At 33.9% G+C, this 17,022-nt stretch overlaps 1 protein-coding gene across 2 annotated transcripts in view; it reads left to right on the top strand.

The window, feature by feature from the left end:
- Nucleotides 1-8,039, top strand: part of SYK (spleen associated tyrosine kinase) — a 197,669-nt gene extending 189,630 nt beyond the window's left edge. For both annotated transcript variants that reach the window (XM_043977547.1, XM_043977546.1), the window contains one exon: nucleotides 6,134-8,039. In XM_043977547.1, the coding sequence (XP_043833482.1) occupies nucleotides 6,134-6,206 (73 nt within the window). In that variant the 3' untranslated portion in view covers nucleotides 6,207-8,039. The remainder of the gene's footprint in view (nucleotides 1-6,133) is intronic.
- Nucleotides 8,040-17,022: the final 8,983 nt, after the last annotated feature.

Genomic DNA, 17,022 nt, shown 5'->3' with positions numbered 1-17,022 from the left:
TTCAGATTTGAACTCAGGTCCTCCTGAATCCAAGGACAGTGCTCTATCCACTGCACCACCTAGGTGCCCCCATAATATTCTCTTAACAAATATTATAATGCAAAGGTAAATAATCCAATGCTTGATAAAATGCAAAGCCCTGGTAACGCCCAAGAATAAAATAATAACAAGACATTCAAGAATGGTTCCTAAATTAAATCCATAAAAAGAAACCCATAAAAAATGAGCAAATACAGATAATGTAAAACAAGATAGCAAACAAAAAAGATAGCACTATTTTTTTCATTTTTTGATGACATACAAGATTAAGCTTATAGTCTAGAGATTTTTATGAAAGTAGTTGGATTTGAATGCCTTTTTATCTGCATATGTCTGTGTGCTTGGTAGTTATTCCAGCTATTTCATATCATTGATATATATTTATATTTATATATATAATATATATATATATATATAATCAGTAGCTATTTAGTGAACACCAAGCACAGGCCCATCACCATACTAGGTGCTGTTTAGAATACAAAGATATACAGCCACTGTCCTAGAAGGATTTGCATTATAATTGGAAATGCATACTTCAGTATCTCCATAAGCAATGATCTCATTTGTGTGAGTCCTTCTAACAGTATAGTTTGAAACTCTTAGTATATAATCTTCCTAGACATGATGTTTGCAAATATTTTTACTATATTTCTCCTCAATTAGCTGCATGAGTTTTCAAGCAATAGATGTGATCTGTTAGTAGGTCCACTTACATCTTTGCAAGCTTGGGTAGGAACTGGCAGAGCATAAATTCTGATTGCAAAGCCTCCAAGAACCCAGGGTCATCTCAAACCCTAACATTTGCTTATTTATTTATTATTTAAGGATTTGTTGTTTTATATTTGTTTAGGCACTTCCACCAATACCTTTCCTAACCTCTCTATATCTTGGTAAATGGGCTTTGGAGTTGCTGTGGCTAAAGAAATCTGCTAATCTGTGGTTGACCCAGTGATGAGCTTCCCTGCCTATAGCTAAGAAGGGAATAAACATATATTAAGTGCCTACTACATGTCAAACACTGTGCTATGCAAAGAAATATTAGTTCACTTAAATTTTTTTAATTTTTAATTTGTAGAATAAAACAAGCATTCTCATGACACAATCATTTCCATAACATAGTACAATAAAAAAGATGATTTCACATGAAACTGCAAATCTACTAAGCACAACTTGTTTTACAATATTCCTTTCAAATATACAACAAAATTTTCATAATTATTTTTTTTATATGTATATATAAATGAATATGTATGTAAAATTATTCTATACATACTTCTATTATCAGTTCTCTGGGTGCAGATAATATCTTTCTTCATGTCCTTTATAATTAATTTGGGTATTTATAATAGTCAAAACAACAATATTGCTGTTATTGTATACAATGTTATCTTGGTTCTGCTATTTTCACTCTTTTTTATTTAATGTCTTTCCATGTTTTCTAAGATCATTGAGCTCATCTTTTCTTATAGCACAGAAGTATTCCATCACAATCATATACCATAACTTATTTGGCCATTTCCCAATTGATGGATATCCCTGTGATTTCCAGTTCTTTGCCACCACAAAGAAAGCTGCTATAAACATTTTAGAACATTTAGGTTCTTTTCCTCTTTCCCTAATTATCGTTGAAAATAGATCAAGTGGTGATATTGCAGGGTCAAAAGGTATAGCTTAATAACCCTTTGGGCATAATTCCAGATTGCTTTCCAAAATGGTTGGATCAGTTCACAGTTCCACTGAAAATGAATTAGTGTCCCATTTTTTCCACATTCTCTCCAATAGTTGTCACATTCCCCTTCAATCATTTTAGGCAATAGGATAGGTATAAAATGACATTTCACAGTTGTTTTAATTTGCATTCCTCGAATCAATAATGATTTAGAGCATTTTTTCATATGACTCTAAATTGTTTTGATTTCTTCTTAGGAAAACTGCCTGTTCATATCTTTTGATCATTTATCAAAATGGATACATGACATAGATATAAAGAGAGATTTTACAATAAAATTATGAGAACATGGAACATTATTTATCAGACTTATGGTGGACAATTTATGAATAAATAAGAGAAAGAAAGCATATGGTATAATATGGATAATTTTTGGTATAATATGGATAATTTAAAAGATTTGGCACAAATAAAAAAATACATCCAAAATCGGAATGAAAGCAGAAAATTGGGGAAATATTTTTATAGATAGTTTATCGGATAAAACTTTCATATCTAAATATATATAAAGATCTTTTTCAAATCTAAAAGAATAGGATTCATTCCCCAGTCAATAAGTCTAATTAGTAATGCTCCATGATCTTATAATTTTGTTGTAAAATCTCTATATCTAGGTCATGTATCCATTTTGGCCCAGTTTCTGCCATACTGTTTTCCAGTTTTCCCAGGAATTTTTACCAAATGATGAATTGTTATCCAAAAATATTCATTCTTTTTACTTGTCAAATACAAGGTTGTTTATTTGCTGCCATAAATCATATGTCTACTCTATTCCATGTATTTCCTTTCTATTTCTTAGCCAGTACCAGATAGTTTTGATAATTGCTGCCTAATAATCTATTTTAAGATCTGGTACTGCTAAACTGCCTTCCTTCACTTTTTTTCCATTATTTCCTTTAATATTCTCTCACTTAATCCTCACAAAAACCCTGTCAGGTAGGTATTATTATTTCCACTTTATGATTGTGAAATCTGAGGCAAACAGAGGTGAGTGACTTGCCTAAGGTCACACAGTGAGTAAGTATCTGAGGCCAGATTTGAACTCAAGTTTTATTGATTTCTGGCCAAGAGTTTTATCCAATCTACTGCCTAGTAGTTCCTCAGCAGACAGACATCATCAGATCCCTCTTCAAAGCACTAAAATAATATTTTATTTTTTATTTTTTATTCATATTTTCATCAAGATTACCTGTGACATATGCATAAAAAGTAGGTCATTAATTACTTATGGCATCTTAGTCACTTTTTAAAATGGATCTGTGATTTCTTTCTTGTGGGTATTCCTTGTAATGATGCATATCACAATGCATTTGTAACCCCACATTTTGTGAAATTTTTGCCTATGCCCTCTCAAATTCTTCATTGGCTATCTTAATGTCTTGACATTGCATGGATACTATTGAAACATGCTGGCTATATCAAACCAACTATTTCAAGCTCATGCAATTTTTACTGCATAATTTTACTGCATAATTTTTTGATTGATTGTTGATATGTATCCACTTTTTGTTTCTCCACTATCTTTTGGTTTGACCCTCAAAATTCATTCTTCAGAGATTTGTAGTGTCCCATGATTTGTACCCATACAACATCAGTGGGAAAAGATTATGGATTAAAATAAGGCCTTTCTCTCTCAGCAGAAAAATTAGGTTTTCCACTAAATAGTCTTATTTTTCTAAAGATAATGTCCTTTTTGTGTGGCCTTACATGGATAGCAAGGTAAAATTATGGTGAAAACAAAGCAGTCACCGCCTTTAAGCAGTTTACAGTCTACTAGGGTAAGAGATATCTTATTACACAAATATATAACTATAGAAAGTAATAGGCTTAGTATACATTTGAAGTATTATGTTCACCTTTGAGCCAAACACATAGTAGGAAAGACATTGAAAATCTAGATGACATATTTTTAAAAACCACTTCTTTTTGGAAATCATTACACTAAATTAAGAAATTATAAACATGAGAAAGAGGAAAAAATGTGTTCAGATCCAGGAAAAACTTTAGTTTCAGTTTAAAATAGAAATAAGTAATAATAATTTAGAAAATAAGATTAATTACTATAAAGTTTCATGTGGCAAAAGTTGTATTAATGAGTCTTAAGTTTATGTGTTTTGGGGTTTTTATTCTTCAACTTTTTTTTTAAAGGGTAATGGGTACTTTGGAAAAACCAATTTGGTGTGGGGGCTACACCAAAGACTTGGTGGCAACACTACACCAGCTCTCTGTGTGGTATAGTAGACTTTAGTCTCAAATAAGATGGGGGATGGAGGGGAATCCCTGATATCTCAAAGGGGTTCAAGAAGAAATGATTGTGTAGCAACACACAAGATGGGGTTCCAACATGAAATATAGTATTCCTGCACTGAAGATGGCCCACCAGATATTTCTTTTAATGTAGGAAAGGTCCTATTTCTCATACATTAAGGGTATTTTAGTTGTCTTCTTCACAAGGATTCAAGCATAATAACTAGATGCATAGGATGACAAGCGAAGGACTAAAATGCTTTAAATGTTCAAAATTATTAACAATGAGAAAAATGCAAATTAGAAGATGTCTTGAAATTGCATCTCACAGCCATTATAATGGCAAAACAGATTTAAAAAAAAGAACATTACAAATACTTAAGTGACTATGGGAAAACAGGTCCATTAATGCATGGTTGGTGGAGTTATCAACATCTAAAGTGGTGGAAATACTTTTAAATTTCATGTAATCAAACTGACCTATTTTAGTTTCTATAATCTCCTCTATCATCTACTTTGATTCTTCACCACCCTGCTTAAAGTGACAGGCATCACTTTGTCTTGACAGTGTCAATACCCTGCCACTGATGAAAGCAATTCAATGCAATGCAAAAATACTCAGAATACTGTGCTGGGGTTGGACAATTTAGCACCCGATTGACACTAATCATGGTCTTCATTTTATTCAGCCTCTATATCATCCTGTGTTTCAGGATGTTTCAGATAGGAGTTACAACATTTGGACAAAACATGGCTTTAATGATGAACCTTCCATTTTTCTTTTTGAAAACAGAGAGGGTCACTTATGGTCAGCCCTTTTTTTAAATGTAAATTATGTCATTCATCTGTCCATTAGTACTTTTGTTGTATTCTACCAAGGTATATTTTGTTTTAAAAATAAAATAATAAAAGACAGCCTAAAATAAGGATAAACCAATAGTTTTTTTTAAAAAGCGCCAACGTAGTTTTCCGATGAAGAAATCAAAGCTATTTGTTGCCATATGAAAAAATGCTCTAAATCACTACTGATTAGAGCAATGTTAATTAAAACAACTGTGAGGTACCACCTGACATTGGCTAATATGACAAAAAAGGAAAATAATAAATGTTGGAGAAGCTGTGGAAAAATTGGAACACTAATGCATTGTTGGTGGAGCTGTGAACTGATCCAACCATTCTGGAGAGCAATTTGGAATTATGCCCAAAGGGCATACTTTTACTCTTTGCAGGAAAAACAAAATAAAAAACTATAATTTTGACTGACTGTGCAGAAAGGGAAGGAGCAAAGGTGACTTATTTCCTCTAGGAATGGAGGTATGCTGTGCATACCCTTTCACTCAGAAATCATAAAAAAGGGGAAAGGACCCACATGTACAAAAATATTTATAGCTGCTCTTTTTGTGGTGGCAAGGAATTGGAAATTGAGGGGTTGCCCATCAATTGGGGAATGGCTGAACAAGTTGTGGTATATGAATGCAATGGAATACTATTGTGCTGTAAGAAATGATGAGTACGTAGATTTCAGAGAAACCTGGAAGGCCTTACATGACCTGATGTTGAGTTAAGTGAGCAGAACCAGGAGAACATTGTACATAGTATCAACAACTTTGTGTGCTGATCAACTGTGATAGACCTGATTCTTCTCAGCAAAACGATGGTACAAGATAGTTCCAAAGGACTCATAATGGAAAAGACTCTCCAAATCTAGAAAAAAAAGAACTGTGGAATATAGATGCAGATCAAACAATACTATTTCTATTCTATTGTTTGTTGTTGTTTTTCTTTTTTGAGGTTTTTCCTTCTTGCTCTGATTCTTATCTCATAACATGACTAATGCAGAAATATGTTTAATGTTACTGTACATATATAATGTATATCAGATTACTTGCTGTCTTGTGGAGGGGGGTAAGAAGGAGAGGGAGGAAAAATATTCAAAACTAGAAATCTTATAAAAACAAATGTTGCAAACCAGCTCTACATATAACTGGAAAATAATAAAATACTTTTATAATTAAAAGAAGTGCCAAGATATAGCAGTATTAGATAATATTAAAGTGTCCATTCCTAAATAGTAGCAGTATCAGGCAAATAATAATAATTCTCTTTTCATTTCAGGGTTGAAAACAGACCTGCATTTTCAGCTGTTGAATTGCGACTACGTAATTACTACTATGATGTTGTTAATTAACAGATCCAGAACTTCAATTCTTGTTTCCTTTGGGGAATCATAGAAACCCTGCAGCAGACAAACTATAAAGGAAAAATTCATATTCTTAAATGAATTTTACTTAGTACATATTATTGGTAATGCTAATCCTATCATTCAGTGTTACCAGATTGAAGAACAAAAATGTAACACAACAGTTGTTATAATTTCCTCTGCTTACACTCAACCTAGGCTTTTCCCAAAGATTTTACAAACATGGATACACAATAACATTGAATGGGGAGGGGAGAGAGAGAGAAACGTCAGGACAGAAATACCCTTTCTGTATGGAAAGTATGGAAGAGGACAGTAGGAACAAAAGAGTTTGTTAGATTATTTTTTATTTCCTTTTTTTGTATGTAGACTATGTAGAGGAAGGTTTCAGAATTGGACAACATGAAAGAATGGAATGGGATAGAAATAGAATAGGATGGAAGGAAGAAAAAGAGAGAAGGAATAAAGTTAAATATAGGATTATCTTGATTGGTCTCAAATTTTCTAGGGTAAAATATTTCCTGAAAGCATAATTGCATTTTCAAAATCAAATAACCAGTGAAGATTGTATTAGTAAGTTTAATTGAATGAAAATTAAATATTTTATATTTACTTTTGCTTTGTTATATGAGATAGAAAATATGCCAATGAGAAAAATATGAAAATTATGTTTTGTTTTTAATAAATGAATTGCTTTTGTTACCTTATTCATAGCTAATCTTTCCATCAATAGGCCATTGCAAAATGCATATTTTCAGAGGGAAGATTAAACCTATTTTATAGGGTGGATAACTTAGAAAAGGAACAGTAGACAAAGCTTATGACTGAAACTATTTGTGAGAAGACTATTCCATGTTTATTTGATCTATCTTCTTTCAACAAATGTGTTACAAGCTTTCACTGTCAACCTCACAACCAAAACAGAGATTCTAAAACAGAGCATCTAGACCTGAATTCCCTGACTAAATTGTCTCTTTCTCTTTCCCTCCATGCATCACCTCCCATTCTACCCCCTCCACCTCAAAAATTTGCATCTTGGGGCATAAAAATATTCAAATTGAGAATGACCTCTAAATATGAAGTAAGCACTTCATGGTAATCACTTCTCAGTTCTATAGTAGAAACTTTTACTCTTTGCAGGAAAAACAAAATAAAAAACTATAATTTTGACTGACTGTGCAGAAAGGGAAGGAGCAAAGGTGACTTATTTCCTCTAGGAATGGAGGTATGCTGAAAAATAAAGGCCAAAATAAATAAGAATCATTCAAATAAAAGGTATTTCGAGTTAAGAATTTTAGGGAGAAAATAAGGTCCTAAAAGATAACTTCCTGTGTTTTCCTTTCCTAAGGTTATGAGAATTATTTTTTATAGGCTTACTTAAATGCTTTGCTAAAGAGAGACTACAAGGGCTGAAAAAAATAATAATCTGAACAATCATTTTAGGTTGTCGATTAACAGGCTTTCAGAAATTGTATTATCCTAGTTTTTACTTATATGACAATTTTTTTAAAGTTATATTCCTATATTTTGTTTTATTTTGCTAATATTCAATTACATGTATGCTTTTTAATAATTTAATCATATTTTTTCCTCACACCTATTTTTAGTTGTGTTTTTTGTTGTTGTTGTTAGATGGTGATTTTATGTTTATATAAGGCCGCAATTAACCATAATTCTTGAACTTCTTATTTTTGAACTGTAGAAATTAAAACTTGATTCATAAAAATCTACTGGCCCTTCTAAAAAAAAAAGCTGAACAAGCTGTATTTTGCATTATATGTACATTCAGATAGGCCAATGCTTTTTCAAAAGACATTTTATAGAAACTGATTCCTTAATAAAAATTATAAATGAGCTTTGTGGTTATTTCAGAGAAAGAATTAATAGGGCTACCCATCACCCTAAAGAGCATGATTTTTCCTTTAGATTAATGACATTAAACTAAAACCAAACATTCACATCTTTTAGGAGAAAAACCAAACCCTTTAATTTATTACTTATCAGGCCCAGAGTATCTTCTACTGTATATATTAACTTATCTTTGCTATCATAGGCTGAAAGAATCTGACTTGCAGCAGTTAGTAACTAAAAAGATTTTTCCTAGATTGGGACTGAATTTATCCCTTTACATATTTTCTGGGATCAAATATAAATTGCACTATAGCATTTAGAAACCTGATGGAACCTGTTTTAGTTATTATTTGTTATCTAAGAGTTCCTTTTTTTAGTAAATATTATTTTATTTTTTCCAATTACATGTAAAGATAGTTTTCAACATTCATTTTTCACAAGATTTTGAGTTCCAACTTTTTCTCCCTCTCTCTCTTCCCTCCCCCCACCCCAAGATGGCAAGCAATCTGATGTAGGTTATACATGTGCAATCAGGTTCAACATATTTCCACATTAGTCATGTTGTGAAAGAAGAAACAGAAAAAAGGGAAAAACCACAAAAAACAAAAGCAAAAAAACCCCCAAATGTGAAAATAGTCTGCTTCAATCTGCCTTAAGTCTACACAGTTCTATCTCTGGATGTGGAGAGCATTTTCTGTCATGAGTCTCTTGGAATGGTTTTGAATCATTGTATTTCTGAGAAAGCTGAGACAATTATAGTTGATCATCTTACAATGTCACTGTATAGTATACATAGTATAGTATATATAGTAGTATACAATGTTCTCCAAATTCTGCTCACTAAGAGTAGAAGAATTTCCACAGACCAGCAGATAATGATGTTTAATAGCTTTAAAAGTCATAGTAACTTTTTCATCAAAATGTTCATCATTAGAGGTTCCTGACCTTCTTGTACCATGGTTCCCTTTGGCAATTAGGTGAAGCCTATGGACACCCTTCTCAAAATAATGTTTTGAAATGCACAAAACATATAGAATTACAAAAGAGACTAATTACCTTGATATCAATATTTTTTAAAGTTCATAGAGCCTAGATTAAGAACATTGGTATAAAATAAAAATTGAGTAGGACAGTATTGACTGCAAAGCACCAGAAAATGTGTTTATAATACACTTTAGTCTACTCATAATTTTAAGATATACCAAATTCTTTGGCTTATTATTACTATGTTATTATTATATTATTGCTCTATTGCTCACGGGGGTACTTGATATACTTTTATATCAGTTATGCCGCTTAGGGTAGGAAAAAAAAAGGTTCTCTTCTGTAAAATGGGCATTGTATCTTTTGTACTAGTTTTGTGAGCTTGGTTAAGTCACTTATCCATGTTTGCCTCAATTCTTCATCTGTAAAATGAGCTGGAGAAGGAAATAGCTTTGCCAAGTATCTTTGCCAAGAAACCCCAAATGGGACAGTCATGAAGAGTCAGACACAACTAAAACAACTCAAGAGAAACCAAGGCTTTTCCTAGTGAATAATTTCTGGCCAGGTAGTACAAAAATCTGCCTTGCTTATTGAGGGTAAATATACCTGCCTCAGAGAAAACATCTTTCAGTGATTTGTATGAAAGTGACCTCTTAAATAATGGACCAAATGGAGACAAAATTGATGGATGACAGTTTCAAATCTCTCAGGTTCTCTTTTTCCTTAATTTAACTCTTAGACCTAGTGTTGTGTTAGCCTTCACAAATCACCTGCAGGAAAGCATATTTTATTCATAAGGACCCTACATGTTGCCCTTGCAGAAAGTAACTCTGGATGGAACCAGAAGGAAACTAAAATAGCAGGGATTGGTGGGAACGGGGTAAAGGTGTGGGGGGTTAATACCAGTGCCTATGCAGTGTCTAGTGTCTTGCAAAAATTTCCTTTTCCCCCACATTGTTTGACCATCAGTAAATGACTTCACCACCTTGGACTTCAGATTTCTTATCTGCAAAAAGGGGTTTGGACTAGATATAGCTAAGGTTCTTTTCACAAGATCTAAAACAGTACAAACTATACATTTCTAGGCACACATATTTAAGAAAAACAATTAATTTTGGTATGACATGATCAGCATCAATCTGATGTTTCATTCTTATAAATATGATTCACTTCTTTTTTCCAGAACCCACCCCGAAATAAGCAAGACAAAAAAAATGTTTTGTAAAAATCTATTCCAGTCTATGAGAAACCTTTGTGGTACAATAGAAGTAACAATATATTGGGGATCAAAAGAAACAATATGTAAGTCTTGGTTTTGCTAGGAATCTTGGGCAAGTTATAAATAGACCTCAATTGTCTCATCTGTAAAATGAAAGGTTGTACCAGATGATCTCTAAGTTTGCTTTAGGCTGTAAGTTTATGATGACAGGAGCATTTTCTGAGATATAGTAAAATATTTTTAGAGGAAGAGTGGTATAGCTATTAAAGTACTTTATTTGAAATTAGGAAGAAGATAGAAATCCTAACTTTGACACGTACCAGATTGTTCATGGATATTGAAGTTAAAAGCCATCCAAACACGACTCATCCCATTCATGTCTTTTGTCATCTGTGGTGCCCACTTGATTTTCATTAAAACTTGGAGTTTTATTATAAATCCTGTCTATTGCTCTAGATTCCTAGGGGCTGTTTTTTAAATATTAAGCACAAGTTTTCTGGTTATTTCATTAAAATCATGATTTACAAGAAATACATTCCTCAAGAGCATTCAACAATTATTTTTTCTTCAAAAATCCTAATATGTATAGCATCATAATATAGCAATTAGTGGGAAATATTCATGAATAATTCTTATCATTCTTTAAAGAGCTAGTTTTCTGACTATTCTTCATCTCCCAGATGGAATGAAAGTGCTAATGCCATATAAGTATAAATTCCTCAAAGTCTTTATACCAGGCAAAAAAAAAATTAATTCAAGGACTTCCAGTTGAAAGAGAGAAGTTGACAATTTCTTTTTCTTTTCTTTTCTTTTCTTTTTTTTTGGCTTGATTTCTCTGCCACATAAAGGAAGGAGACAATTGTGCAGGCAGATATTTCAAAGATTAGTCAACAAGTGGAGGTGCTATCAAGTAATCAGCTTTGTAGAATAAGGCTACTGATCTCTAGTAAGCCTTACTCTAGTAAGTACTTCATAGTAATGATGAAGCATGTACTGTACAATTAGTCACACAGTGAAATTTCTACCTTTTTCTAACTAACAATATCTAACATTTATAGTTCTTAATATATACCAGGCACTGTGCTAAGGACTTTACAATTATCTCCTACAATCCTCACAACAACCCTGGGAGATACGTGCTGTTATTATCCCCATTTTGCAGATGAAGAAACTGAGGTAAACAGAGGTTGAAAAACTTGTCCAGAGTCACATCACTACTAAATGTCTAAGGCTGGATTTGAACTCAGATCTTCCTGACTCAAGGCCCAGAACTCTATCCACTGTCACCCAACTGCAGGAGATTATAAAAAAATACAATAAATATGCTTTTTGTCAGTTGGGGAGAAATATTTAAAATATGTGCCAAAAGCAGGAGTGCCAGAACCAGGCTTTCCTTAGCAACAGTGCACAGCAGAAAAGAGATTTCTAATAAATACAGTGGGTGTTTTGTCAGTCCAGATAAGAATCTTCATAAGCAAGACTACTCAGAGCATTATTTGCAGTTCATCAAACAACAAGAAACCACCTTCTCTCCCTGCCAAATACCAATATTTTCTTTTGTGAGAAGATAATGGGCTTTGCCAACACCCAAAGGCCCCAGGGGATTGATTGGATTGACTGAGATCCACTGACTTTGCTGATTAACTCACTTAAAGTTAATTCAATTAAAACCATACCTGCCTAGCTCTCAAGAGGGTGTGTTCTCTGAGGTTGTGGACTCTGACCTCAACACGGGACCACCCTCAAGTCCAGGGAACCAATGAAATTCATTGGTTGATTGGGTGATGCTAGCCAATTACCTTGAAGCATTGTGGATGGATCCCTTCTCCTCTGGACCCAGAAAAAGCTTCCACTGGCAGTTGCTCTCTGGAATAGGCTCATGGAGGAATAGGCTCTTGAGGAAGAATCAAGACAGGCTGGAACTCTAGGTTAGATAGGCCTTTTCTTAACTTTCTGACCCAGATGCTCTCTTTTTACTATACTTTAATAAATGCTTAATGCCTAAAAGTAGTGTTAAAGCTTCTAATTTACAAGTAAACCCTAGCTAATTTTCCCTACACTTGGGACAGGAATAAAGCGACCACACATAAAAGTTTAAACATTACACTTTCTTTCCTCAAAAACAAAATTTTAAGAAGCACACACAATAAGATGCCTTAGTCAATTAAAATCTCCACCTGCTAAATGTAAGTTCTAAGCCCAAAAATTTCATGTAAAGAGAACATTTTTAAAGTCTTTAGATGATATGGGTAGATAGAATTTTGAATCACTGGTAAGGGAATTGCAAATGAAAGCAATCTTGGAGATAAAAAATGGCAATAGTCAAATGTTGGAGGAGTTGTGGGAAGATTGGCACATTGATGCATAGCTGGTGGAGCTATAAATCTGTACAATTATTTTGTAAAGAAATGTGGAATTATGCAAATAAAGTGATTAAAATGCCCCTAAATTTGAGCCTGAGATTTCACTGCTAGGTTTATATCCCAAGGAAGCAATTGGTAAAAAGAAAGTACAGATATACAACCAAAATATTTAAAAGCAGGACTTTTTGTCATAGCAAACTAATTGAAAGAAAGGTGCCCACCAATTGGGGAATGGCTAAAATCAAATGTGGTATTTGAATATAATAGAATATTGATGTGCTATAAAGCATGATAATTTTGATGAATATAGAGAGATATGGATAGATGTACATGAACTGATGCAGAATGAAGTAAGCAGAGTCAAGAAAAATTGTTCACAGTAACTACAAGAATATAGTTGGAAAGAGAAACCACGCACAAACATGAACATACACAAATGAAAAGTGAATATTGCAAAATTATAATATTTTGCAAGAAGAAATACAAGAAAATTCTACCAGACCACCCCTTTACAGAAATGGGAGGTCCACAGTTGTTACACATTTCTGTTGCTGTTCCTCTGTCAGCACACACTCCTCCATCTGTCCTAATCCCTCTATTTTGGGACAATAAAACGCAACCACCCCCCAACTCTGCGGGTGGGGAGATAGGATAAAACATTCATGCTCCTCATGGGGCACCAGCCCACATACCACTCTGTAGCTCTGCCCAGTCGTAGAACTAAGGAACACAGGAAACTAGAGCAGGATGTTAACATAGTGCCAGAGGAGATGAAGAAATAATGACTAGCATCCAACTTAAGTAAGTTCCATTTACTGGAAACCATTTGAGGCAGAGACTGAAGCCATTGAAAAGTGAATCTGCCAGCACAGGAGAAGGCTGAACAAGCTTTGAGGCCCAGCCCTCAGGTAATTTGACAGAAAATGAGCAAAATTGCTCAAAAGTAAGGGATTGGGGGTGGGAAGCAACCTAAAATCACTGAAAACCTCATCTACAAGTAGATGAGCCAGGGCAGCTAGGTGCCCCAGTGAATAAGGCATCTTCCCTGGATTTAGGAGGACCTGAGTTCAAGTCTGACCACAGACATTTGACCATTACTAGCTGTGTGACCCTGGGCAAGTCATTTAACCCTCATTGCCTTGAGGGGAAAAAAAGAATGACAAGTAGATGAGTCAACCAGGAATATAACAGAAAAAAAGATGGTCTCTAGGATACATAAAAGAGTCCTAATATCTCTAAATAATTATTACAGGAAAAAGAACAATTATGATAAGGCAGAGCACTTATGGATTCCCAAGAAAACATGAAAAACACCAGAGTGCTCCAAAATGGTTTAAAAGAGAAATAAGAATCATGAAAATAGAACATATGCCTTTGGGCGGGGGGGGGGGGACGGGCAATAAGCATTAAGTGACTTGCCCAGGGTCACACAGCTAGTAAGTGTCAAGTGTCTGAAGTCAGATTTGAACTCAGATCTTCCTGAATCCAGGGCCAGTGGTTTATTCACTGTGCCACCTAGCTGCCCCCTGAACATATGACTTTCAAAACAAAACTATTTGGCAGAGTAGAAAAACTTGAATCCAATGTGACGAGACTCACAAAACAAAAGTCAGAAAAACTGATCGGTAAAGTAAATATATAAACAAGAAGGCCACAAAAGAATCAAAGAAAAAAATAATAATGTTAGAAGGAAATATGATTTCTATACAAGTAAAACATTGATCTCAAAGACAATATGCTCAGGGATAACTAAAAGGTCAACCAGAAGAACAAAACAAGTCAAAAAGCCTGAACACAGTAATTCAGGGAATAATGAAAGACACTTCCCAGAACTTCTAACCATAGGGGGGAAAAACACCTGTCAATCAAAACAATCCACAGGGGGCAGCTAGGTGGCTCAGTGGACAGAGCACCGGCCTTGGATTCAGGAGGACCTGAGTTCAGGTCCAACCTCGGACACTTGACACTTACTGGCTGTGTGACCCTGGGCAAGTCACTTAACCCCAATTGCCTCACCAAAAAAAAAAAAAAAAAAAAGAAAGAAAGAAAAAAAAAACAATCCACAGGTCCCATCATGGAAAAAAATACTAAAGTTAAATTTGACAATTCCAATGATAATAAATTCTGTGAATGACCAGGAGAAAGACCTTCACATAAAAAAGAAATAAAAATTTTAACACAAAATTAATCTTCACCCACTAGAAACTGCAGGAAGGAACAGAATATGTCCAAAAGAGCAAACATGAGCCTAATCCTCAGTGAAAATAAAAGACAAGCATTGGAAGTTTTCCTAAAACATCCATGTTTTCATAGATGGAAGCAGATTTGCTTTGTGAACATCTAATACAATGGAAACAGCAGAAAAATAAACAAATACATAGAGACAAGATGACTGGATGAGGAGAACATTTCTATCAAACTCCAATCTCACTTCTTTAAACAACTTTTAAAAACATATCAATAGGAATTCTGTGCTGAATCACATTAAATAAATAAATAGATGATAGATAGATTGGATAGGTAGATAGATAGATAGATAGATAGATAGATAGATAGATAGATAGATAGATAGATAGATAGATAGATAGATAGATAAAAATAAGAATTAGTCAGGAAAGCCTACCAATGCTGACCAGATGTGATCCCCGGCTGTGAGTGTGGGTGAGGAGGAGGAAGCACAAGACTTGTGAGTGTAGTTATGTAGAGAGCAAGAACATTTTCAGGACATCATGACAGGCTTAAAGAAGAAAAAGAGCCTCCAGACAGAATTCAGAAAGCAAAAGTGTAAGGATTGGAATGACGCCACCTGCTGGAAACTTACTGTAGGAACTGTCCACCATGAGGACAAGGTGCCTGAGGGCAAGACATGTGGCTTTTCTTTGGTGTCAGGAAGTCACATTTATTTGTGGGAGGAATGGGGGGAGGCTGGCGCTCTCCTGCGGAGCAGGAGAACTGTAGCTCCCGAGATAGATAGATTTATCTAGGCCTTTCTCTCTCTCTTCACCGAATTCTTATTCTCCTTAATAAATGCTTAAAAGTCTAAACTCTTGCTAAAGCTTATAATTTATTGGCGACCACTCATTAGATATTTTAGACAGACTAGCTAGAATTTTAGCCCCTTACGACAGTAAGTCTAGGGCAACATTACCCACAATTTGAGAATAAAATTTGATAATAATAATATTAAACTGCTGAAAATAAAATTATACAATTAAATAAAAATAGGCAAGCAAAGGAAAAAGAACTTGAGCATTGATAAATACTTTGGTGTAAAAGAAGATCTGGGTACATATTCAGAGGAAGATATTGAGGTTAAACAAAAAAAGCCATTCCTACTCTAAAGTCAAATGGTCACAAGTCCCAAAAGAAATCTTGGAAGAATTTAAAAAGGAATTTAAAAATCAAATAAGAGACAATGAAAAATTAGGGGAAAAAAGCAATCCAAGAAAATTGTGAAAAGAAAGTTAAATAATTAGAAAAAGAAACACAAAATCTTAAAAAAGAAAATAACTACTTTAAAACTACAATTGGGCAAGTGGAATCACTTTACATTATAGGATACCAACATATAACAAATCTAGGAATAATGGAAGAGAAACTGAAGTTCTAGAACAAGGAAAAGTAGAGATACAAGGAATAAACAAATCAACATCTGAAAGAGATCCTAGGAAAAAAATTTACAGGAATGTCATAGCCAAGTTTCAAAATTCCCAGGTTAAAGAGAAAATATTGCAAGCAACAAGAAAAAAATTTAAAAACCAATTTAAATACTGCAGAAAAACAGTAGGATTTCACAAGACCCAGAAATTCCTACAATAAAAGACTGTAGGTCTTGGAACTTTATATTTTGAAGAGCAAAGTTGCATCCAAGAATAACTCCTCTATCAAAGTTGAGTGTAATCCTGAAGGAAAAAAAAAAAGGATATTTGATTAACTGAAAGACTTTCAGTATTTGTAACAAAAAGACCAGAATTCAAAGGAAAATTTTAAATAAAAGATCCAGGAGAAATATAAGAAAATCATTAAAGACTAACTTAAGGCAATGATAAAGGTCAAATATGTGTGAAAACATTATTTTTTTTGTTTTTGTTTGTTTTTTGAGGGGCAGTGAGGGTTAAGTCACTTGCCCAGGGTCACACAGCTAGTAAGTGTCAAGTGTCTGAGGCCAGATTTGAATTCAGGTCCTCCTGAATCCAGGGCCAGTGCTTTATCCACTGAGCCACTTAGCTGCCCCCAAAAACATTATTAATATTAGTAATTAGTAGTAATATTATTCTTAAAACTTGTCATTACTAAGGTAGTTTATAAGAAATGTTGAAACTGAGTTGTGTTCATGAGGTGATTCTTAAAAACAAAATTGGCTAGGAAAAGATTAAAAGGAGAAATT

Source organism: Dromiciops gliroides, chromosome 1 (assembly GCF_019393635.1).
Source record: "Dromiciops gliroides isolate mDroGli1 chromosome 1, mDroGli1.pri, whole genome shotgun sequence".
In the NCBI taxonomy this organism is placed as follows: Eukaryota; Metazoa; Chordata; class Mammalia; order Microbiotheria; family Microbiotheriidae; genus Dromiciops; species Dromiciops gliroides.
This window is presented reverse-complemented; position numbering and strand designations above follow the sequence as displayed.